The sequence below is a fragment of the Carettochelys insculpta genome, chromosome 1, assembly GCF_033958435.1.
Source record: "Carettochelys insculpta isolate YL-2023 chromosome 1, ASM3395843v1, whole genome shotgun sequence".
Classification (NCBI taxonomy): domain Eukaryota; kingdom Metazoa; phylum Chordata; order Testudines; family Carettochelyidae; genus Carettochelys; species Carettochelys insculpta.
In genome coordinates, this window is record NC_134137.1 from 162,048,881 (window position 1) to 162,072,420 (window position 23,540).

At 42.8% G+C, this 23,540-nt stretch overlaps 1 protein-coding gene across 11 annotated transcripts in view; it reads right to left on the reverse strand.

Moving 5' to 3' along the window:
- The window catches only part of DMD (dystrophin), a 2,199,436-nt gene that overhangs the window by 328,169 nt on the left and 1,847,727 nt on the right, over positions 1-23,540 (reverse strand). For all 11 annotated transcript variants that reach the window (XM_074994601.1, XM_074994607.1, XM_074994584.1 and 8 more), the window contains 2 exons: positions 13,520-13,640; positions 11,583-11,851 (listed from right to left, as the gene is read on the reverse strand). In XM_074994601.1, the coding sequence (XP_074850702.1) occupies positions 11,583-11,851; positions 13,520-13,640 (390 nt within the window). The remainder of the gene's footprint in view (positions 1-11,582; positions 11,852-13,519; positions 13,641-23,540) is intronic.

The window sequence follows — 23,540 nt, forward strand, 5'->3', positions numbered from 1 at the left end:
GAAGGGCTTCTGGTTGCTGAGCAGCCCTCTTTGCAGAGCTGCCATTCCATTTTCTGGCACCAGAGGGCAGCGCAGCCTGGCAGTTCTCTGTTGACAGAGGAAGGTGCGTGTAGATGCAATCAATCGACAGAATACTGTAAAGATTTCCCTGTCAACAGTAACGTCTGTTGATAGATGCTGCTAGTGTAGACGTAGCCTTGTTGACAGTACTCTGTCCAGAGATTGTTATGCCTCAAATTTTCTAGGGATAATACTGTCGAGGAAAATGCAGGGTTCTGTTGATACTCTATTGACAGAATGCTTTGTGCATAAACGCTCCCTGACATATGTCAACAGATGGCACCTTCTGTTGACAAAACTCTGTAGTGTAGACGCAGCCTATTTTTCTTTTTTATATCTAATCAACTCAAGGTATCTACTGATTTCATGTTCTACATATAACTATATGTACCATATTTCTTTCTAGAAAATGATAGCAAGGAAAATAACGGCAGCAAGATGGTTGACTCAGGGATAGACCTTGCAAATTGCTAAAATATCACCAGCACTACCTCTGGAGCTGCTGAGATAAATGAGTGTACAGAGTGTCTACAGTGCTGAAGTGGTCAGCTGGCTCACATGCAAAAAGGGTAGCAACTTGCTAAAAAGTTTCCTTCTAAATTCTACTAAAAAATCACCAACCTTTTATGCTGCTCCCTCTCCCCATCCAAATCCAAAAGTGGTCTCATATTGTAGACCTGCAAACTCCCAGAAAAGAGGAGGCATTGCTCTAGCATAATGAGAGAAGAATTTAGGTGATGCCAAAGAACAATTGATGTTATTATGAAAAATCAATGCTAGCTATCTCTGAACCTGAAATTAAATTAATGCTGTTCTGAGCAGCAGTAGCTTGTTATTGGCCAAAGTTCTCACCTCAGTATGACAACATGTAAATGTTTCTCTGGATCTTTAAGCAAACAGAGCCCCTTAGCAAATAAGGAAGTCTTATGATATGTCTCAAATAGCAGGAAGTTTAAAACGTTTTGTGCAAATATCTATACTCCAGGATGCCCTTCATACTATGCTATTTATAATGTTCTATTTGTTGTATTTTACCTGGCAGACGGGGCCAGATTCACTCCAAGTTTCCCTTATTTACACACTCAGGATCCTCAATCCAAGCACATGGTGGCATAGAAATGGACAGAACCATTCTTGTAGCATTACACTCCATCCTTTCCCTTCTTCAGCAAGGGTCCAGAATTGACCATTGCAACCACAAAAGTGGGTAGCACTGGCTAGTCAGAAGAGGTGATGAGAAAGCACTTCTCCTGAATAGCAACTTCGAGAATGGTTCCTGTGGAGCTCTGATCTGATTCTAACATTGTCTTCCTCCAGAAGAATATCACTTCTACTGTCTTCCTTTGACTGCAGAGTTGAATGTGTCTTAGTATCCACAACTTTCTGATCACAGTAATGTGTGCTTCTTGTTATGACCACAAACACATCTTCCCTCTCTCCCTTCACAAATTATTTTTTCCTTCATGACAAAATGCCTGATTATATATTCATTTAGATAACTCAGTTTGGAGGTAAAAACTTCCTGCCCCTTTATGCATGGCCCTGAGTTACCACGCATGGTTTTACTCTCAGAACCCACATTGGAGGCATCTCTGAGCACAAACCACTGCAAAAATGAACCAAACAGTGACTACCTTTCTCAAACCATCTCATCTCTGCCTTTTACAGTAAGAATTGAACCTCTGCAGCTCATCTGCCTGTCAGCAGCATTTGTACCAGAATGACTGATTGTCAAATGCAGCACATATTTATAAGTAGTGTACTCTTTTCCAGCTTCCCTTACTTCAGAATAGAACCAGGTCACTGATGTTAAGTTCCCATAATCTCTGAATACCATTTTTTTAAAATAACAAACTACTAAATTGTGCATGCAATAATGTGATATATTAAGCTAATTGTGTTTTTTATTTATCAAAGTCTATTTCTTTTCTTTCCCTAATGATAAAAATAGCACAGCTAAGATTCATCAAATTTTTTAAAGTCTTGCTTCTACCTTCTATCTGAGGCATAAGTCATTGGACTCTATTGGAAGATAGGTTATTGGGCTAGGTGGACCCTTGCCCTGACCCAGTTCTTATGTTCTTAGAGGGGTGCCCAAGGGACAAGAACATCAAATGGATACAGAAAATCATATAGGGTGCGTCTACACTAGGAGCTAACTTTGACGTTAACTTCGAAGTTAGGCACTACTTCGAAGTAGCCAGCAGAGAGTCTACATACATTTCCCCCCTACTTCAAAGTTAACTTCGAAGTAGGTAGCCCAACTTCAAAGTCCTTACTCCATTCCCGGGAATGGAATAGTGCCCTACTTCAAAGTTTAACTATGAAATAGAGCATGTGTGTACGTTCAACTTTGAAGCTGCTTAGAAGTAAGCAACTGCAAAGTTATTTTTGTAGTATAGACACAGCCATAGAGGCCTCCGATAAGCAGTTCAAAACACTTCCCAGCTGTGGAGATCTGAGGGCAAATATTGCTCAGGTCACAAATAAAAAGGAAAACTGTCTCTCACAGGATATCCCCAGAAGTTAGTCGCAAGTCTCAGTCACTGCTTAAGAAAGATGGGTCAAAGCAACATGTGATGCAGGCTCGGCCATTGAGAGGAGAACACACACACACACACACACACACAATGGGCATGTCTGTCTCTGACTGGTGCTCCTTCTTCACAATTTGATAATCACAATTTTCATTATTTTTAAAAGAACAGAGTGCACTGTTTATTTCAGAAAATGAGCAAAGCTGTGTAGGTGCTAAAGGATGTAAGAAGGCAAACAGAGACATGCAAGTGAACACCTTAATTGTTCTTATTTGGTTGGAGGCTAATGTTCCAGCAACATTTTAGTTTATTTGGCGTTTCCTAATGCGTGCTTGAGGTTTAGTATAATACAAGTTGTAGAAAAAGAAGAGACAAAAGGCAAGTAAACTGAAGTCTCCAAGAATCTTTTTACATTGAGAATCTCAATACCTATCTTTAGTATCCAGTATTTGAGTTTCCTGCCATAAAGTTATATAATTCATATATTGTGAGTGAAGCTGCAGCAGCTAAGACCACTTCTAGAGGTCTTGATAGTTTTTAAGGTATGTTCACAATCAACAGGAAGGCACGGGATTTATCTGACTAAACAGGAAATTCTGAGCATCAGCTCACAGAATCCCTGGGCTGGAAGGGACCTCGGGAGGTCCTCTAGTCCAGCCCCCTGCTTCAAGCAGAATCAAACCCCACTAAGTCACCCCAGCCAGGACCTTGTCCAGCCGGGACTTAAAAACCTCAAGGGATGGAGAATCCACCACCTCTCTAGGCAACGCATTCCAATGCTTCACCACCTGCCTGGTGGTGTAGTTTTTCCTAATGTCTACCCTACACCTCTCCCTCTTCAACTTCAGACCATTACTCTTTGTTCTGACATCTGACACCACTGAGAACAGTTTCTCACCCTCTTCTTTAGAGCTCCCCTGCAGGAAGTTGAAGGCTGCTATTAAATCACCTCTAAGTCTTCTCTTCTGTAAACTAAACAAGCCCAAATCCCTCAGCCTATCCTCACAGGTCTTGTGCTCCAGACCCTTAACCATTTTTGTTGCCCTCCGCTGAACCTGCTCCAGCAAATCCAAATCCTTTTTATACTGGGGGGCCCAAAACTGGACACAATATTCCAGATGTGGCCTCACCAGTGCCGAATAGAGGGGAATAACTACTTCTCTAGATCTGCTCGAAATGCCCCTCCTAATGCACCCTGCTATGCCGTTAGCCTTCTTGGCTACAAGGCACACTGTTTACTCATATCCAGCCTTTCATCTACCATAACCTCTAGGTCCCTTTCCATCGTACTGCTGCTGAGCCAGTCAGTCCCCAGACTATAACAATGCTTGGGATTCTTCTGCCCCAGGTGCAGGACACTACACTTCTCCTTATTGAACTGCATCAGATTTCTTTTGGCCCAGTCCTCCAATTTATCCAGGTCCCTCTGGGTTCTCTCTCTACCCGCCAACGTATCTACCTCTCCCCCTAGTTTTGTGTCATCCACCAACTTGCTGAGGGTGCAATCCAGTCCCTCATCCAGGTCATTAATAAAGATGTTGAATAACACCGGCCCCAGATCCGAGTCTTGCGGCACTCCGCTTGAAACAGACCGCCATCCAGATATTGAGCCATTGACCACTACCCGTTGGGCCTGACCATCAAGTCATCTTTCTATCCATCTTATAGCCCATGCATCCAACCCATATTCCCTGAACTTATGGACAAGAATGTTGTGGGAGACCGTATCAAAAGCCTTGCTGAAGTCAAGGTATATCACATCCATTGACTTCCCCACGTCCACAGAGCTTGTTACCTCTTCATAGAAGCTAATCAGATTGGTCAGGCAAGACTTGCCCCTGGTGAATCCATGTTGGCTACTTTTGATCATTTCCCCCTCTTCCAAGTGCTCCAAAATGGATTCCTTGAGGATTCCCTTCATTATTTTCCCAGGGATTGAGGTAAGGCTGACGGGTCTATAGTTCCCTGGATTGTCCTTCTTTCCTTTTTTAAAGATGGGCACTATGTTTGCCTTCTTCCAGTCATTTGGTATCTCCCCTGATCTCCAAGAGTCTTCAAGGATAATGGCCAAAGGTTCAGCAATGACCTCTGCCAATTCCCTCAGTACCCTTGGGTGCGTTAAATCCAGACCCATGCACTTGTGCACATCTAGTTTTTCTAGATAGCTCAGAACTTATTCCTTCCCCACAGATGGCTGCCCTTCACCTTCCCATACTGCATCATCTAGGACCGTCATGTGGAAGTTGACTTTGTCTGTGAAGACTGAGGTTAAAAAAAGCATTGAGTACTTCAGCTTTTCCTGCATCATCTGTCACTAGGTTACCTCCCTCATCCAGTAATGGTCCCACACCTTCTCTGATAACCTGTTTATTGGTCACGAGCCTGTAGAAACTCTTCTTGTTACTCTTCACATCCCTTGCCAGCTGCAGTTCCAATTGTGCTTTCGCTTTCCTGATTACTGCCCGGCATTCTCCAGCCATCTGTTTATACTCCTCCTTAGTTAACTGTCCACATTTCCATTTCTTGTATGCATACTTTTTGAATTTAAGCTGACTAAGGATTTCCCTGTTAAGCCAAGCTGGTTGCCTACCATGTTTGCATTTCTCACTATGCAGCAGGATTGTTTGTTCCTGTGCCTTCAGTAAGACTTCTTTAAAATACTGCCAGTTCGCTCTTCAACTCTTTTCCCCTTCATCTTCATTTCCCAAGGGATCCTGCTCATCCGTTCTCTCAGGAAGTCAAAGTCTGCTCTTCTGAAATCAAGGGTCTGTATGTTACTGCTCACCTTTCTTCCTTTTGCTCAGATCATGAAATCTACGATCTGATGGTCGCTGCAGCCCAGGTTCCCTCCCACTTGTATTTCTTCTACTAGTTCTTCCCTGTTTGTGAGCAGCAGGTCAAGTTGCACATGGCCCCGATTGGTTCCTTCAGCACTTGTACCAAGAAGTTATCCCCAACATTCTCCAAAAACTTCCTAGATTGTCTGTGTGCTGAGGTATTGGTCTCCCAACAAATGTCCGGATGATTAAAGTCTCCCATGAGAACCAGGGCCTGTGATTTGGAAGCTTCACTTAGCTGCCTGAAGAAAGCCTCATCTATTTCATTTCCCTCATCTGGTGGTCTATAACAGACACCAACTACAACATCACCTCTGTTACTTCCACCTCTAAGCTTAACCCAAAGACACTCAACTGGATTTTCTCCTTCCTCATACTGGAGCTCTGAGCAATCATACTACTCCCTCACATAGAGTGCAACTCCTCCTCCTTTTCTCCCCATCTGTCCTTCCTAAACAATTTATAACCTTCCATAACCGTGCTCCAGTTATGCAAATCGTCCCACCAAGTCTCCATTATTCCAATCACCTCATACTTGTTTGACTGTGCCAGGGCCTCTAATTCTTCCCATTTGTTCCCTCAGCTTCTGGCATTAGTGTACAAACATCTTAGAGAAGGGTCCGAATGCCCCACTTTCTCTTCTTCACCCAGGAGGAGTTCACAGTTAGCAATCCTCAGACTGAACCAAATTGTCCACTTTATGTGCTAATAGAGGTCAACAAAGCTCTCATTTACAAAATGGAGTTACTTGAACACAGGACTAGACAATCTGTCCTTCAGCTGGGTGGGCATTCATGGTTTGATGGTACTGGATACTGATATTTCATTTGGAATTCAAGTTGCCATTGGTACCAGTCTCTTGTTCTTGCCTTCCTTTCTCTTATAAAGGGCCTGCAAACCTTCAAATCTACGCTCCCCAAGGTTTCTTAAGATTTTGCTGTTAATTTGCTTATAGCAGACAATTGAATTGCTGGTGGTTGACCTAAAGGCATATTGCTGGCTTAAATATCAATAGTGAGATCCGTCCATAATATCCTGTTGCTATGTGTGTGTAACACCCACACAAATGCAGTAAAATATTAATAATGATATTGCAACTTTACGCAGGTCCGTGGAACAGTTTTCAAAAGTCTTCCTGGGAGCCGATGGAGATTATGAGAGAAACTGTCAAAGTCCTATAATTTCCTGGGGGAAATCCCATAAATCCCTTGGATCTGGCACCATTTCCTAGCTCTTTTTCTCTGAATTGAAATCTTTTTCTGCAGTATAAGGCATCAGGGGAACATGGAACTTTGAAAAGCAGTCACAAGGCAGCCCTGGTAAGACAAAGGAGTACATGTGAAAGCAATCTGAGTAGTTTATTAAGGTTCAAAGATAGCATTATGCTGTATTTTCTGATAATGTCCAGCATTATGTCTGACCCATGAACACTCTCTTGTTCTGAAGACATGAGATGAACAGTAGTGGCTGCATTAACCTCAGCATGAGGAAGGAGGCTTTTCTCTCCCTCTGAGGGAAGCTAGTTCCCACAACTCACTGTGCGATTGAGAGCTCCCATTGCCAAGGAAAAGAGTAAGTAGCACTGGGAAGCTGGCTTCTCCAGAGAGTCATTGCACACTTTGGCAGAAGTGAAGGTTTGGCAGTCTCACAGTGATGTTGTTGTGGTGAATGTTTGAAAAGGAGAGTGCTCATGGTTGCCACTTTGCCAGATATCACTTGTGACCCTTTGGCTACGTCTACACGTGCACCCAACTTCGAAATAGCTTATTTTGATGTTGCGACATCGAAATAGGCTATTTCGATGAATAACGTCTACACGTCCTCCAGGGCTGGCAACGTCGATGTTCAACTTCGACGTTGCTCAGCCCAACATCGAAATAGGCACAACGAGGGAACGTCTACACGGCAAAGTAGCACACATCGAAATAAGGGAGCCAGGCACAGCTGCAGACAGGGTCACGGGGCGGACTCAACAGCAAGCCGCTCCCTTAAAGGGCCCCTCCCAGACACACTTTCATTAAACAGTGCAAGATACACAGAGCCAACAACTAGTTGCAGACCCTGTATATGCAGCACGGACCCCCAGCTGCAGCAGCAGCAGCCAGAAGCCCTGGGCTAAGGGCTGCTGCCCACGGTGACCACAGAGCCCCGCAAGGGCTGGAGAGAGAGTATCTCTCAACCCCCCAGCTGATGGCCACCATGGAGGACCCCGCTATTTCGATGTTGCGGGACGCGGATCGTCTACACGTCCCTACTTCGATGTTGAACGTCGAAGTAGGGCGCTATTCCCATCCGCTCATGGGGTTAGCGACTTCGATGTCTCGCCGCCTAACGTCGATTTCAACTTCGAAATAGCGCCCAACACGTGTAGACGTGACGGGCGCTATTTCGAAGTTACTGCCGCTACTTCGAAGTAGCGTGCACGTGTAGACGCAGCCTTTGTGTGTGCAGATTCACCCAGAAGGTGAATGACTGGCCGTGGATACTACAATTCTCATGAATAGAGCTGTGCAAGTAACTGATATATTTTTAATTGTCCACAGTTATGAAACATCAGAAGAAAGTTGGTTTGGGTCAAATGGAAATACACTTTTTAGAAAATTAGTGGCACGTTTAAAAAGTTGGAAAAATGTTGATAATCAGCTCCTGATGATCAGTACTGCCTACACTGGCTGTGGGCGGGCGGGTGGGGCACTGACAGAACTACCCAGCTCATTGGTAAGGTGGAAAGAGTATGGCTCTGCACCTCTCGAAGGGGAGAGGCCTCGGCGTAAATGGCATGGCTGGCGGACAGCTCTTCAGTGCTCCCTGGAGTGTGCTGCCCAGGGCTCCAGTAGTGATTTAAAGGGCCCAGGGCTCCAGCTGCCCCTGTTGCCAAATCAGCCTAGTCTCTGTTTGTTGGCTTGGGTCACCTGGCATTGGCCACTGTGAGATAACAGGATGCTGTGCATCCAATAATCTAGTATTATTATTTGGTCTGGCCCAGTATGGCTGTTCTTATATATGTCCCATAGCCAAGTATGCTCCATGAAACCATCCTGTTCCCCAGGGCTCTTTTTGTATCTCTCAACTACTGGATCACCAAGTATCGTGTGATTGCCACAGGCATGGCAGTACAGAGCTGTGCAGGCTCCGTGCTTCTGTCAGAAATGGTGAACAGCAACAAGGCCCACATGGAGGTCTTTGGCTTTTGAAAACAGGCATGAACATTATAAGTTAGAGAGGACATTACGAGGTGCAGAAAGTTTCATGATGGGAACTTGACACCACAGACCCAGGCACCTGTGTGATTTGGTTTCGCCTAGCTATGCATTGCCAAAATCTCCCACAGCACAATGGGCAAGAGGGTGGTGAGTTGCACAGTGGGATACAATTGTGCACAGGACTGTGCATGGAAACACGCACTCCTGACGAGTATGCACTGCACTGAAGCAAGGCAGTAAATTTGCATGTGCACAAGCAATACCTTAACTGCAATAACTTTTATACCAATGTAAATTGCATCAGAAAGAGTTTGTAGTGCAGACATGCCCTTCATGCTGCACAGTAGGACTGCCATCTTTTAAATTGCCATTGCCCTGCCCCATTCCACACGTGCCGTGCACAATTTCGACGTTGAAATCGACGTTAGGCGGCGAGATGTTGAAATCGCTATTCCTACCTGAAGATGGGAATAGTGCCCTACTTCGACATTCAACGTCGAAGTAGGGCATGTGTAGACGATCCACGTCCCGCCACATCTCAATGTGCTGAAACAGAAGTTAGTCCAATAAAATATATTGACTCCCTGCCCTGTCTCTCTAATACCTTGGGACTAACACAGCTCCAACAGCACACTGAACAATCATGCATTCAGCAATTTTTGAAGATGGGTTTTAAACTGCAAATGTAACTGGGGCTTTCTTACGTGTTATTTATATAACAAACATGACTACACTGCCCAGCAAATGCTCACATCCATCTATTTTCACTACTTATGTAGAAATTCTGTTTCTGTAGAGCAATAACACTCTAGGCAGTGCATTCTGAGGCAATTACTACATTTCTCAGGTAGTTAACATTACCCAGCCCTTGGCCTAGTGCCTTGTAACATCGCCCAAATAATATTATCATCATTGCTTAGAAAGGTACTGCCTGGAATGCTAGATATCTTACCTATACTACAGTTGTCACACTAGGTTTGAAATATTGCCACTTACAAAGGATTTGAAATCCTGTATACGTGCACACAGTTTATCATTTGCAGTTTAGCCAAAGTTATAATAGAATTTAAAAAATAAAGACATAATTTGGGTTAATAATAGGTTTCAAGAAGAACCGGTCAGGAATTTTTGGACAAAATGTTTTTTTTTAAGCAAATGTTGTCTCATAATTATTAGTTTTGATTAAAATTTCATTTGGAAAGTTTCTCAGGTCAAGGATGGAATACCTGGTCAAACCCAGACAGAGATCTACCAAAGTGGACAGAGCACTCACCTGAGATGTGGACAGCTTGGCTTTTCTATACTTCCTGGGGGATCAATGCATGATGATCGATCCTCAGGGGGGTGATTTAGTGGAGCTAGTGAAGACCCACTAAATCAGTTGCCGACTGCACTCTCACTGACTCCATTACTCCACGGGATGAGAAAAATAAGGGAAGTGGATGAGAGAATTTCTCCTTTGACCCAGCACAACACAGACACCTCAATAAGTCAACCGAAAGTACATTGACCCCAGCTACATTATTCATGGAGCTGGAGTTGCATAAATTAGGTTGACTTTGCCCCATAGTGTGGACCTGCCCTTAGGTTCAAGTCCCTGCTCTTCCTGACTTGGTGCAAGGTCTTGAATCTGGAATTTCCATACCCAAGTGAGTATACTCATCATGAGGTGAAAGAGTCATTTTCTGCTGCTGAAGCTGTTTTACTTTGTATAAAATGTATTATATTGTTAAATATTCATTCAGGCACAAAATAGGGGGCAGACCTTTACTTGTTACCTATGATGTTAACAACAAAATATTGCAGATTCTTCAATTGTTTTCTATCTGTCTATCTATCAATCAATCTATCCATCCCTTATGGCACTGGCGACACATGAACACAAGGAGGATCTGAGTGGCCAGGTGCCCCCTAGCATGCTGAGAGCAGGTGGGGTAAGGGGACACAGCATCTGGGAGGCCTGGAGACTTAAACTGGGGTGGGGGGTTAGTGTCCCCAGCAGGAGTCAGCCTCCTCCCCCGACTCACTGGCAACAGCAGAGGGAAACCGAGCAATGTGACTTTGCCCCCTGGCTGCCAGAACTCCACTTGGGGGAGGGGCAGGACCACCCCACACACACTCACCAGTGGAAAGTGGAGTGACACCTGGCAGTTGTGGGAGTGGAGCCATGTCATTCCACTTCCCCATGCCTGCATTGGTGAGTGCAGAGGCACCAAATCCCTATAGCTGGCACCAGGCCCCCCAAACTTGTCCTCCAGGCTGCAGTGATGTGGGAGGAGCCCTAGAGGAAAAGATGGAGTGGAGTGGAGCAGAGTCACATGGGGAGGCAGTCACATGGCTGGTTCCAACCCCCCATGTATTTCTTCACCAGTCACCCTTGCTTCACGGAAATCTTTAGCACTGTCTGCAATTGATGATTTTTCCTGATTATTATGAAAAATAATAGCAAAAATGTCATTAAAGTTCTGTCTTCAACACAGTCTGACAAAAATGTTCTACCAGAAATAATTCTGTCAGTTAACCATTATTCCCAAGTATTTTATTTAAAACAAACCCAACCCCCAACTTACCAGATCTATTCATTAAGTACGGTAGGTGAGGGAATAACTTGATTACAATACAGGGCAGAAATAACATGTATGAATTTCTTTTTAGTTTGATCTCACCCTCAAATTCCCTGGGTTAATAGTGTCTGTGCTGGGGATATTTTACAACCCTATTTTTTTGTCATAAATTATAATGTATAATTTTAACTGTAACACCATTTTAACTTTGATTTTACTGGGAAAATAAATCATTCTTTAAATATAAGTATTTAAAATCTGCCAACACTTCATTTTAAAAGTTGTTCTTGATTAAGGAGGCCAATCATGCAGGGAGAATAACAATGAAAACAATCACATTTTTCCTTTCACAAATGTTGAAGAGTAGAAGCTTACGAATACCTTGACTTTTTCTAGGTGATCCTGCAGAGAGTCAATTAGCAGATCCCCCACTGGCTGCCAAGAACTCTTGGTCACTTCAGCCTGGCGCAACTTCAGATCCAGTTCATCCACTGCCTCCTGGAGCTCCTGCAGTCTTTCCAGTGCTTCATCAATCTTCTTTTGCCACTCAGTAGAATTCAGGTTCAGTTTATCCCATTCTGTTTTGACCTCCTCTGCTTGTCTTCGGAGGAGTTTGGTGACATTCTGGGCCCTTTCTTCAGGAGATAGCTCTAAATGTGAAGATCAACAGGCCATTAGAGCACAATTTATCTTATAAGGAAAATAGCTCTTGAGGGCAAGACTGAAAAGTTCAAAAAGCACAGTAAGAAAACTATTCATAACCAAAGACAATTATATACTTTAGTAATATGCAATCATTTGGGGTCCCTCAAAAATCCTAATCCAATTACATATCACCTCAGAGTAATAGTTTTATGAGGATTCAGTGAGTGGGGCTGAATCCACAGGAGTCATGGTGCATGCTTACCTTTCAGATGGACTTCAGCATGTCTATTTCCATCCTCATTACACAAAGCAGTTGTGTAATGGCTTAAACTCAAGCATGTGATTCAATCTCACTGAAAGTTAAGCACCTGTTTAAGAGCTTTGCTGAACTGGGGCCATGAGAATCAAGCAAAGAACTTTAGGGCTAGGTCTACACTAGCCAAAAACTTCGAAATGGCCATGCAAATGGCCATTTTGAAGTTTACTAATGAAGTGCTGAAATACATATTCAGCGCCTTGTTAGCATGCGGGTGGCCGCAGCACTTCGAAATTGACGCTGCTCGCCGCCGCGCAGCTCGTCCAGACGGGGCTCCTTTTCGAAAGGACCCCGGCTACTTCAAAGTCCCCTTATTCCTAGGAAAGTCCATTGCATGGCCATTTCGAAGTTTTTGGCTAGTGTAGACCTAGCCCTAAAGTTCTTTGCTTAATTCTCATGGCCCCAGTTCAGCAAAGCTCTTAAACAGGTGCTTAACTTTCAGTGAGATTGAATCACATGCTTGAGTTTAAGCCATTACACAACTGCTTTGTGTAATGAGGATGGAAATAGACATGCTGAAGTCCATCTGAAAGGTAAGCATGCACCATGACTCCTGTGGATTCAGCCCCACTCACTGAATCCTCATAAAACTATTACTCTGAGGTGATATGTAATTGGATTAGGATTTTTGAGGGACCCCAAATGATTGCATATTACTAAAGTATATAATTGTCTTTGGTTATAAATAGTTTTCTTACTGTGCTTTTTGAACTATGAGCAGATAGGAATAAGGGGACTTTGAAGTAGCCGGGGTCCTTTCGAAAAGGAGCCCCGTCTGGACGAGCCGCACGGCGGCAAGCAGCATCAATTTCAAAGTGCTGCGGCCTCCTGCATGCTAACGAGGTGCTGAATATGTATTTCAGCGCTTCATTAGTAAACTTTGAAATGGCCATTTGCATGGCCATTTCAAAGTTTTTGGCTAGTGTAGACACAGCCTAGTTGTTACATATACAGTTTCTATTAAAGCAATCTGATTTTTTTCTAGCACATTTTATATTAAATTTGGAGAAAATGAATTTTAGAATAGTCAGCCTTAACTTTCCTTGGTTAGCTTTTCAAAGTGGTGAGTGAGGCTATCCCATACCTATGAGGCTAACTACTGAAATTTATGAATCACAAATTGGTCTCTAAGTTAACACATCTGCACAAGAGGCTTTGAGATCTTCATGGAGTTTCTTTTCAATAGGAATATTTATTCAGGTATTCATCCATATTTTTTTGGTTCCATTTACGAGATAGTAATATACAGGTTGGAGTATATAAACAGCTGCCCTGACAATGGCAGTCAGAATTTATGGTCTCTCAATCATCACTGATCTTTCTATCAATATTTTATTTCAGTTCCATGTTTAATTACCTTTAGGCTCCTGGTAGAGCTTCTCCTGTCCCTCCAGGGGCTGCTCAGCCAGGAACATTCGCACTGTCTCAAGTGCACTCATGATAACTGGTTCTTTAGCTTTCAACTCCCTCTTGAAGGCCTGTGAAGTGAATCAAGCACAATGTAAATTGGGGCTGTAACCCATTTTAAATGCTAGTCCTCAGCGTTGCCAGCTTTAGTATAAAATTTCCAGTGTGGACTTCAACCTGGATTACTACTACTAAGTGTCAACAAGATGCGATGGAAGATTATTGTCAGCATTCGATTAACCGGAAACCACCTTTGTTTTCTGAGCGGCGGGGGCCAGTGGCCAGTTAGCGTGTTGCAAAATAAAGCAATGGGGTGATTAAGCTGCTCGCTGTGGGAAGGGATCCCTTCTGTGACTAATGCCAAACTTGGAAACCTAGCTGGAAGGGATACGGCTTCAGCAGGCTTTGCAATGAACAGCTCTGGCACAGCTAATGCTGCCTGGGAGGCAAACAATTGCCCCAGCTGTAATGGGAAGTCCAAGGTGCCTCACGGTGCTCTTGCTGCTGTGTCAGGGAAAAAAAAAAGGCATGTTTTATGGTAAGTAGCAAACTACCATTAGTTCTAAGGCACACTCAGTGTCATCACATTAACCTCCAGGTGTTCCTTTGATGCTGAGGCTGATCTAACAGATGCACAGCCTGCTGAGCAAACTCTTCCTCTTTTCAGAATCTCTTCCCAGTGCATTCAGGAGAGGAAATCACTTTCCATTTTTAATTAAAGTCCAGAGGCCAAAGTGTAAATCTAGGGAGACACGCTAGACTCAAGCCAGAGCATATTTCTCAGTGCTGTCCTGGGGAGATTCACACAAAGATCAAAGGCAAAGTGCAGTCTTTGATGTAATAACAAAACACTTAGCTATTTTCATCATTATTTGTTAAATATCTTCTTTTTGTGTTCAGCCTCACAGTGGGAAAACATCGTCGTTGTCTGAACCACTGTTATTTGGCTTTTCCCTCCTTCTTCCTTTCCTACCCTTCTTTGCTTTTTTTTTTCCCCGTTTGATCTTTGTTTCTCTCCCCCCTCTTATTTCTGTATTTTCTTCCCCCAACCAACTTCCCCTTACACTACTTTTGTTTTCCCTCCCCCAACTGTTCATGTGATTATCCATTAAATAGCTAACATTGAATTAAGAACCGGCATTATTAGGCTGGATACATTAACACCACTCCTGTAAGCAAAGCCTAAAGAAGCATGCATTTCTCTGTAGCAGACTCAGGAATATGCCATCGGTTTACATTTGGAAGGTTTTCTTCATACACATGAAAGCTAGAAATGTTGTGGGTTTTTTTTCCCAAAGAAAATTTTCATTACACAGAATCTGCATCTAACATGCATGTTATAAAAACACATCTAGGCTGCATCTACATGTGCCCCTGGTAAAGAGCAGCTTGGAAGATGCTAATGAGGCACGGATATAAATTTCCTGTGCCTCATTAGCATATGGCCACGTGATTTGCAATCCGGAAGAAGCTTCTGGAAGCAGAGTTTCTTTCTGGGGGATCCCTGTGGGCTACATGTCTACAAATCTATTTTGGAGTCCAGAGACGTGGCCCTATGCTAATGAGGTGTGGAAAATTTACATCCACACCTTATTAGCATCTTCTGGGCTGCTCACTAGCCTCCAGAAGGGGCATGTGTAGATGCAGCCATGGAAAGAACTAGTGTAGCATAAAACCTGAGTCCACTGCTGCAATGTGGAGAGCTATATGCCATGAATGGCAATAATACAGTTTCGCTTTTAGTTTATCAGGGAATACTTCTCACAGTACAATGAATTATAGGAGCTACCTGAACAATAAACTTAGCCACAAACAGTTTTGGGAATGCATTTAATCATTTTAGTTAAAGGAATTAGTAAATAACAAGCCCAGAAATTGAAGGCTGAAGTCACCAGCTAATTATACAGTGAACTACATTTGAAGTTAAATGTCATACTCAGAGCCCCCAAATGAATGCCTCCCATGACAATTAAGGAGACACACAATTTTATCTCATGATGAGAAAGTTGGCACATTAACAATTCTGGGGTACATTTTTGTGAAATAAGTTAAGCCCATGAACAGAGAAGCTACTGTTGAAAGTTAAACAACTAATTACGTTATTGTGTTTCATTAAATACTTAAGAACTCCCAATGAGTTCTGTAGGAGAGACTCAATATTGAGATCAGTAAAATCATTGTTAAACATGTTGAGTCCCTTTTTGTGAAGTGCCTAGCGTAGTTACTGAAGTTGATTCGCACAAAGGACACCGACAGATTTGGGATGTACTCAAAATATACCACCAGGGAAGCTGAGTCACTTTGAAATCAGAATGCCCTACTCCTAATACAGTCAACATTAGAGCAAGCATAAATCATGGAGATTACATCAGCACGAAATTCCAGTACAAATGAGAAACAACGTTATTTTGTCTGTGTATCTGCTAATTGTCAGGGCCAAATCAGTGTATAATTTCTTGGAATGTTTTAATGCCTTTAGTTTGGGTTCTGATACTTTGTGTAAGTTTTAACTTTATGGCCCAGTGGGCATTTTACATAATTTCTCAGGTATGATCAATTAAATTCTCCCCAGCAAAACAATGGATGAATAGCTTTGAATCACAAGGGAAAGTGCATTGATTTTGTACTATTGTGTATGTGTGTGTGTGTGTGTAAAGTACTTTCTTACTATTAATACTGGGACAAAATTGAGACCTATACTTATCTATACAAAACTTGCAATTAAGTCAAAGATTATCTGCCTAAGAACTGAATGACAGTTGAGGACTGTATTGATTAAATTGTACATTTACTTCAATTTATGCCTGGCCCTTGCACGATGTACAAGAGGAGGAGAGGGCAAGTGAGGAAAATCTGCTATTAGATTTAGCTCTTATGTGAATCCAACTCCTGCTCATTCTACAGAAAAGCAATCCGGAGTGTAGAGGCTGGTGGTGGGATATATACACTGCCTTTAGAAACTCCCACTGAGAAATGGCATCTGCACACTTCCCCAACAGCATCACAAATAACCCCAAGATTTAATTCGTTCATTATACACTACCCAAAGGATATAATGTGCTTCCTAGACATGCCAGAAGATAGATCCTTTCCCTGAAAACCCTGCATCCTAAAAACAGTCCACACAGGCAACATATGGACAAAGGACCACACCCTGCTTGTGCCCAAAGAGAGAGGGAGGAGGCAAAGCTGCTGTGATGAAGAAAGCAATTCAACAAAAGTTTCTGTTTGTTAAGTGCTGCATAGGAGAGCATGTTTTACCTGCATTGCTGGCAAGAGCTAGCAGATGCCTTTCTTCAGATAGCTTCCGCTATTGGCAGAAGACTGTAAGCTCAGCTGTGTCTAGCTGAGTGCATATGTATCGGGAGGGGAGGGCACGGGCAGTGGGTAAGGTAGACAAGGGAAAGCATTGCCTTTCCAAAATTGCCTACACTCCATGGCTGCCTTGAAGAGGTGGGGCCGTAGCCACCAGGAAAGGGTTGCAGCTGTGGCTGAGGCATCTAGGGATGTCTGGGACTATGGCACAGCAGCCTGGCTCCCCTGCTGCCAAAGAGGGCTGCAGTTCAGTATGTCTTTGGGGATGCGGAGAAGGAAGGTTGTGAAGGGGCATGGCCTTGGGGATGGAAGGGGCAGGACTGAGTTTTGCTTTCCCTAGCTGCACCTTCACCCACCACTCATAAGGGAAAGCACAAAGAATATTCTCTTTACCCCTGATGCAGATGACACTAGATGTGGTAGCACTAGATTTCCTGAAGAGGATACAGCTACAGTCCCTTCCCTTCTCCTGGCCAACAGTTAGGAAAGGCAGGCAGGAATGCACACTCCATCCTGTGACAGCATGTAATAAGGGTTACTTGGGTATCTGCCTCAGGCACTATGGGCTCTGGAACTGCTGGTGATATAGAATACTCAAGGAGCTGATGGAGGAGATATCTGAGCCATTAGCTATTATCTTTGGAAAATCATGGGAGACAGGAAAGAGTCCAGAAGACTGGAAAAAGGCAAATATAGTGCCCATCTATAAAAAGGGGAATAAGAACAATGCAGGAAACTACAGACCAGTCAGTTTAACTTCTGTGCCAGGAAAGATAATGGAACAAGAAATTAAGGAAATCATCTGCAAACACTTGGAAGGTGGTAAGCTGAGTGGGAACAGCCAGCATGGATTTTCAAAGAACAAATCATGTCAAACTAATCTGATAGCTTTCTTTGATAGAATAACAAGCCTTATGGATAAGGGAGAAGTGGTGGATGTGGTATACCTTGATTTTAGCAAGGCATTTGATACAGTCTCTCATGATATTCTTATCAATAAACTAGGCAAATACAACTTAGATGGGGCTACTACAAGGTGGGTGCAAAATGGGCTGGATAACCATACTGAGAGAGTAGTTCTTAATGGTTCTCAATCCTCCTGGAAAGGTATAACAAGTGGGGTTCGGCAGGGGTCTGTATTGGGACCGGTTCTGTTCAATATCTTCATCAATGATTTAGATATTGGCATAGAAAGTACGCTTATTAAGTTTGCAGATGATACCAAGCTGGGAGGGATTGCAACTGCTTTGGAGGATAGGGTCAAAATTCAAAACGATCTGGACAAATTGAAGAAATAGGCTGAAGTAAAAAGGATGAAGTTTAATAAAGACAAGTGCAAAGTACTCCACTTAGGAAGGAACAATCAGTTTCACACATACAGAATGGGAAGCGACTGTCTAGGAAGGAGTATGGCAGAAATGGATCTAGGGGTTATAGTGGACCACAAGTTAAATATGAGTCAACAGTATGATGCTGTTGCAAAAAAAGCAAACATGATTCTGGGATATATTAACAGGTGTGTTGTGAACAAGACATGAGACATCATTCTTCCGCTCTACTCTGCGCTGATTAGGCCTCAGTTGGAGTATTGTGTCCAGTTCTGGGCACTGTATTTCAAGAAAGATGTGGAGAAATTGGAAATGGTCTAGAAAAAAGCAACAAGAATGATCAAAGGCTAGAGAATATGACCTATGAAAAAAGGTTGAAAGAACTGGGCTTGCTTAGTTTGGAAAACAGAAGATTAAAGTGGGACATGATAGTGGTTTTCAGGTATCTAAAAGGTTTCAGAAGGAGGAGGGAGAAAACTTGATCTTCTTGGGCTCTGAGGATAGAGCAAGAAGCAATGGGCTTAAACTGCAGCAAGGGAGGTTTAGGTTGGACATAGGAAAAAGTTCCTAACTGTCATAGTGGTCAAACACTGGAATAAATTGCTCAGGGAGGTTGTGGAATCTCCATCTCATGAGATATTTAAGAACAGGTTAGATCAATGTCTATCATGGATTGTCTAGACAGTACTTGGTCCTGCCATGAGGGCAGGGAGCTGGACTTGATGACCACTCAAGTTCCATTCCAGTCCTAGCATTCTGTGATTCTATGATTCTATACAGTCTTACATCACGGGCAAGGGCTTAAACCTTCCATCCAGCCTTGGCATATTTTATATGTCACTGTAAACAGAGATCTGTGTTGACATATGGAAACTGAAGTGTGACCATGTCTTTATCACCTCTTCTTCACAGTGTTCCACTCTGCATGTTATGTCAAGCTGTTGAGGCTATAAAGTAAGACTGCACAGGCCAAGTGTTTGAATATGATGTGGTGCCTATCCCTGTCCTTTCCTCCAGGCTGAATGCATTTTGGTCTGTACACACCTAGTAGATAAAATGATACATTGCAGCAATTAGAACAGAAATGTTTCAGGCTGAGGTAAAGTCAGGTGCACCATAGCACTTCATTAAAACTGAGGTGATCACTCCACAGTGCCATGTTTGACTGGAATTTCTCACTGTGTGAAGACACTATTGGCTTTTCTGAGCTGAGATTCCTTTTTAGTGTGGTCGTTCATCTGAGTGTATTTGTTAGCATTAGAGATCAAAAATGACAACAAGTTCATATTCTCTTATTTTGGGGAGATAAAAATAGAATCTATCAGCCTGACAAATGCAAACCAAGAGCAAACAGCCTATCACTGACAACAAAATTAACCCAAATTAATGTCTAATTTACAACCAATGATTTCAGGGTAATTTTATTGAATTCTTGAATTCCTTCCACGCTCTGTAGTGACTGGAGAGGAAATCAAACATGCATAATATATGACCTGACAAAAGAACAAGTAAACTGCTTTATTTAAGCCTTTCTATTTATAATCAGCACCAGAAGTGTAATGATATTCTGTTCACCATTTTAATAATGTGCATATTGATTAATTATAGAATTATAGAAACCTAGGGCTGGAAGTTACCTCAGGAAGTCATTGAGTCCAGCCCTCTGCCTAAAGCAGGATCAACTCTATCTAAATCATCCCAGCCAGGACTTTGTCAAGTTGGGACTTAAAGACCTCTAGGGATGGAGATTCCACCACCTCTCTCGGTAACATATTCCAGTTCTTCACCACTCTCCTGATGAAATAGTTTTTCTTAATATTCAAACTCCCGCTCCCCCTCTGTAACTTGAGACCATTGCTCCTAGTTCTGCCGTCCACCACTATGGAGAACAGCCTCTCTCCGTACAGGGCCTTCTCTGCTGGACTGCTGTTTAGCCACTTAGTCTCCAGCCTGTAACCATGCTTGGGATTCTTTTGTCCGAAGTGCAGGATTTTGCACTTGTCCTTGTTAAACCTCACCAGATTCCTTTTGGCCCATTCCTCCAATTTATATAGGTCATTCTGGACCCTATCACTACCCTCCATTGTGTCTACCTGTCCCATGAGAATTCATATTTGCTGAGGATGCAATTCATCCCCCCAGTCCAGGTCATTAAGGAAGATGTTGAACAATATCAGCCTTAGAACTGACCTTTGGGGCACTCCACTTGAAACCAGTCTCCAACCAGACATTGAGTTATTGATCACTACCTGTTGTGTCCAATCATCTAGCCAGCTTTCTATCCACCATAAAGTCCATTTATCCAATCCATACTTCCTTAACTTGCAGGCAAGAATATTGTGGGCAACTGTATCAAAAACTTTGCTAAAGTCAAGGTATATCACATCCACTGACTTCCCCATGTCCACAGAGCCAGTTCCTCCATCGTAGAAGCTTATCAGATTGGTCAGGCATGACTTGCCCTTGTTGAATCCATGTCGACTATTCCTGATTACTTTCCTCTCTTCCAAGTGCTGCAAAATGGATTCCTTGAGGATCCCCTCCATCATTTTTATGAGTTTTCAAAAATAATGATCAAAGGCTCTGCAGTAACATTTTGCCAGTTCTCTCAGTACCCTTGGATGCATTAAATCTGGACCCATGGATTTGTGTATGTCTAGCTTTCCTTAATAGCTCTTAACTTGCTCTTTCCCCACTGAGGCCATCCACCTCTTTCCCATACTGCCTTGCCTAGCACAGTAGACTGGGAGCTGACCTCATCCATCAAGACAGAGGCAAAAAAAGGGTTGAGTACTTCAGTTTCTCCCACATCATCTGTCACTAGGTCACCTCCCTCATCCAGTAACAGCCTCACTCCCTCCTGACTAACCTCTTATTGTTAACATGACTGTCTGTAGAACTTTTCTTGTTACCCTTCACATTCCTTGCTAGCTGAAGTTCCAATTTTGCATGTGCCTTCCTGATTACTCCCCTGCATTCTCCAACAATATACTTATACTTCCCCTGAGTCATCTGTCCAAATTTCCACTTCTTATATGCATCCTTTCTGAATTTAAACTCACCAAAGGTATCCCTGGTAAGTCAAGCAGGCTGCTTACCATATTTGCTTTTCTTACTGTGCATCAGGATGGTTTGTTCCTGTGCCTTCAATAAAGCTTCTTTAAAATATTACCAATGCTCTTGGACTCTTTTTCCCTTAATTCTAGCTTCCCAGGGGTATCCTGCCCATCAGTTCTCTGAGGGAGTCAAAGTCTGCTTTCCTGAAGTCAAGGGTCTGTATTTTACTGCTCACCATTCTTCCTTTTGTCAGGATCTGGAAATCCGACATCTTACGCTGCAGCCCAGATTGCTCCCACTTCTATTTCTCGTACTAGTTCCTCTCTGATTATGAACATCAGGTTAAGCTGTGCAGAGCCCCTGGTCAGTTCCTTCAGCACTTGCACCAGGAAGTTATCCCCAACATTCTCCAAGAACTTGCTGGATAGTTTGTGTGCTGCTGTATTGGTCTCCCAAAAAATGTCTGGGTGATTAAAGTCTCCCGTGACAACCATGTGACCTGGAAGCTTCTCTTTGTTGTCCGAAGAAATCCTCATCTATCTCATCTACCCAACCTGGTGGTCTATAGCAGACCCCAACCACATCACCTTTGTTGCTTTGGCCTCTAAGCTTAACCCAAAGACTCTCTTCTGGCTTTTCTCATTCTGTATACCACAGCTCTGAGTAATCATGCTGCTCTCTTACATACAGTGCAACTCCTCCTCCTTTTCTCCCCTGCCTGTCCTTCCTGAATAGTTGTTATTAAATGCAAGAAGCCTGGGAAACAAAACAGGAAGTATTAGAGGCCCTGGCACAGTCAAAGAAGTATGAGCTTATTGGAATAATGGAGGCTTCCATGACTGTGCTTTGGTTACATGAATCTTCCCAGAATTTAATAACAATCAGTTCTGTAGCACCTTACAGACCAACAAATTTATTAGTTAATGAGCTTTTGTGGGTAAGACCCACATCCTCAGTAGTTCATCTCAGAGCTCCACAATTCCCCCCTGGGAAGCTTCTGGGGTGTGCATACATCTCTTCAGACAGAGAAGTATAGTTATTTCAAATTAAAAGATGAAAACACAGTGAAAAGGATGGTGTAGTATCAGTAAAATGAAACATTATCCCCTGACCCTCTAGGAAGACAAGTCTTCCTATATTCTGGTTCAATGTGATATGAGTAGAAATTAAATGGGTTCAGGATAGCTATGGTTTTCCAGGATAAATACTAGGAAAAAGCTGCCCTATTTAAGCTGTACCTAAATAAATAGAAAAGCAGGTTAGAGTCATGTCTGCACTACCACTGAATGTATTCAGGCAACAACTGCTTCAACATAATCATTGCAATGCTGGTTTCTCTGCAATGTGCCCCAAATGTGTTAACTCATTGTTTTATACTCTTTATACAAATCACTGCATAACTTCTTAGGTGATAGCATAAAAACAACCTGTATAGAAGACTGCTCAGGAAAGGGGGAAAATAAAAGTAATGTGGCTACACCAGGAGTAAACTCCATGCCAGGACGTATCAGGAAGAACACGTGCATGTGCACAGGACACACATGAACACATTTATTGTTTTCACCATAATGTATCTTACCCAGCCATGACACCATGGTTATTAAGACAATCATGTATGGTTGCTACCATGACCAGAAAATCTGAAGAGTGACAAAAGATCCATGTCATTCAGGAAAAATACAGGAGAGAGGGAGAGAGAGAGAGAATGAAAACAGAAACCCACAAATATAGAATCTGTCAAAGGCAACTTGAAGCTGGTAGAGTTTTTTTTTTAACCGATCTTGCATTCCTCCCTCTCCAGAAGAAAGCTTTGAAGAGTTGACAGAGTGACCTAATTTCAGAGATTATCTTTTGTTCTTTTTTCCATAGGGAACCCAAGTGCCTCTGACTAGACAGGTATTATGTTAAACTACTAATGTGGTACTGTATGGAGTTGAGGAGCAGGGAAAAATAAATAAAAGATGCTTTCCACAAGTAACTAAACTCTTCCAGCTTTGATACTGTGAAGTAACTAGGGATTGTAACTAAGAGAGGTTTGTCCAGGTGTGGCTGGGTATCTGTGCGTGTGGGACCATAAAGAGAGGAGGAAAGAAGGGCTGGGCTGTTCTATAATATTACTTTGCAACTATTTGTGAAAAATTCTGTTTGTGCACCTATCACTATAGAAAAACTGTACAAAGTAAAATGAAAATCATACAAGGATCTCCTAATCCATTACTGAAATGTCATCACCTCTGGGATGGTTTGTGACAGTTTTTAACCCATGTCATT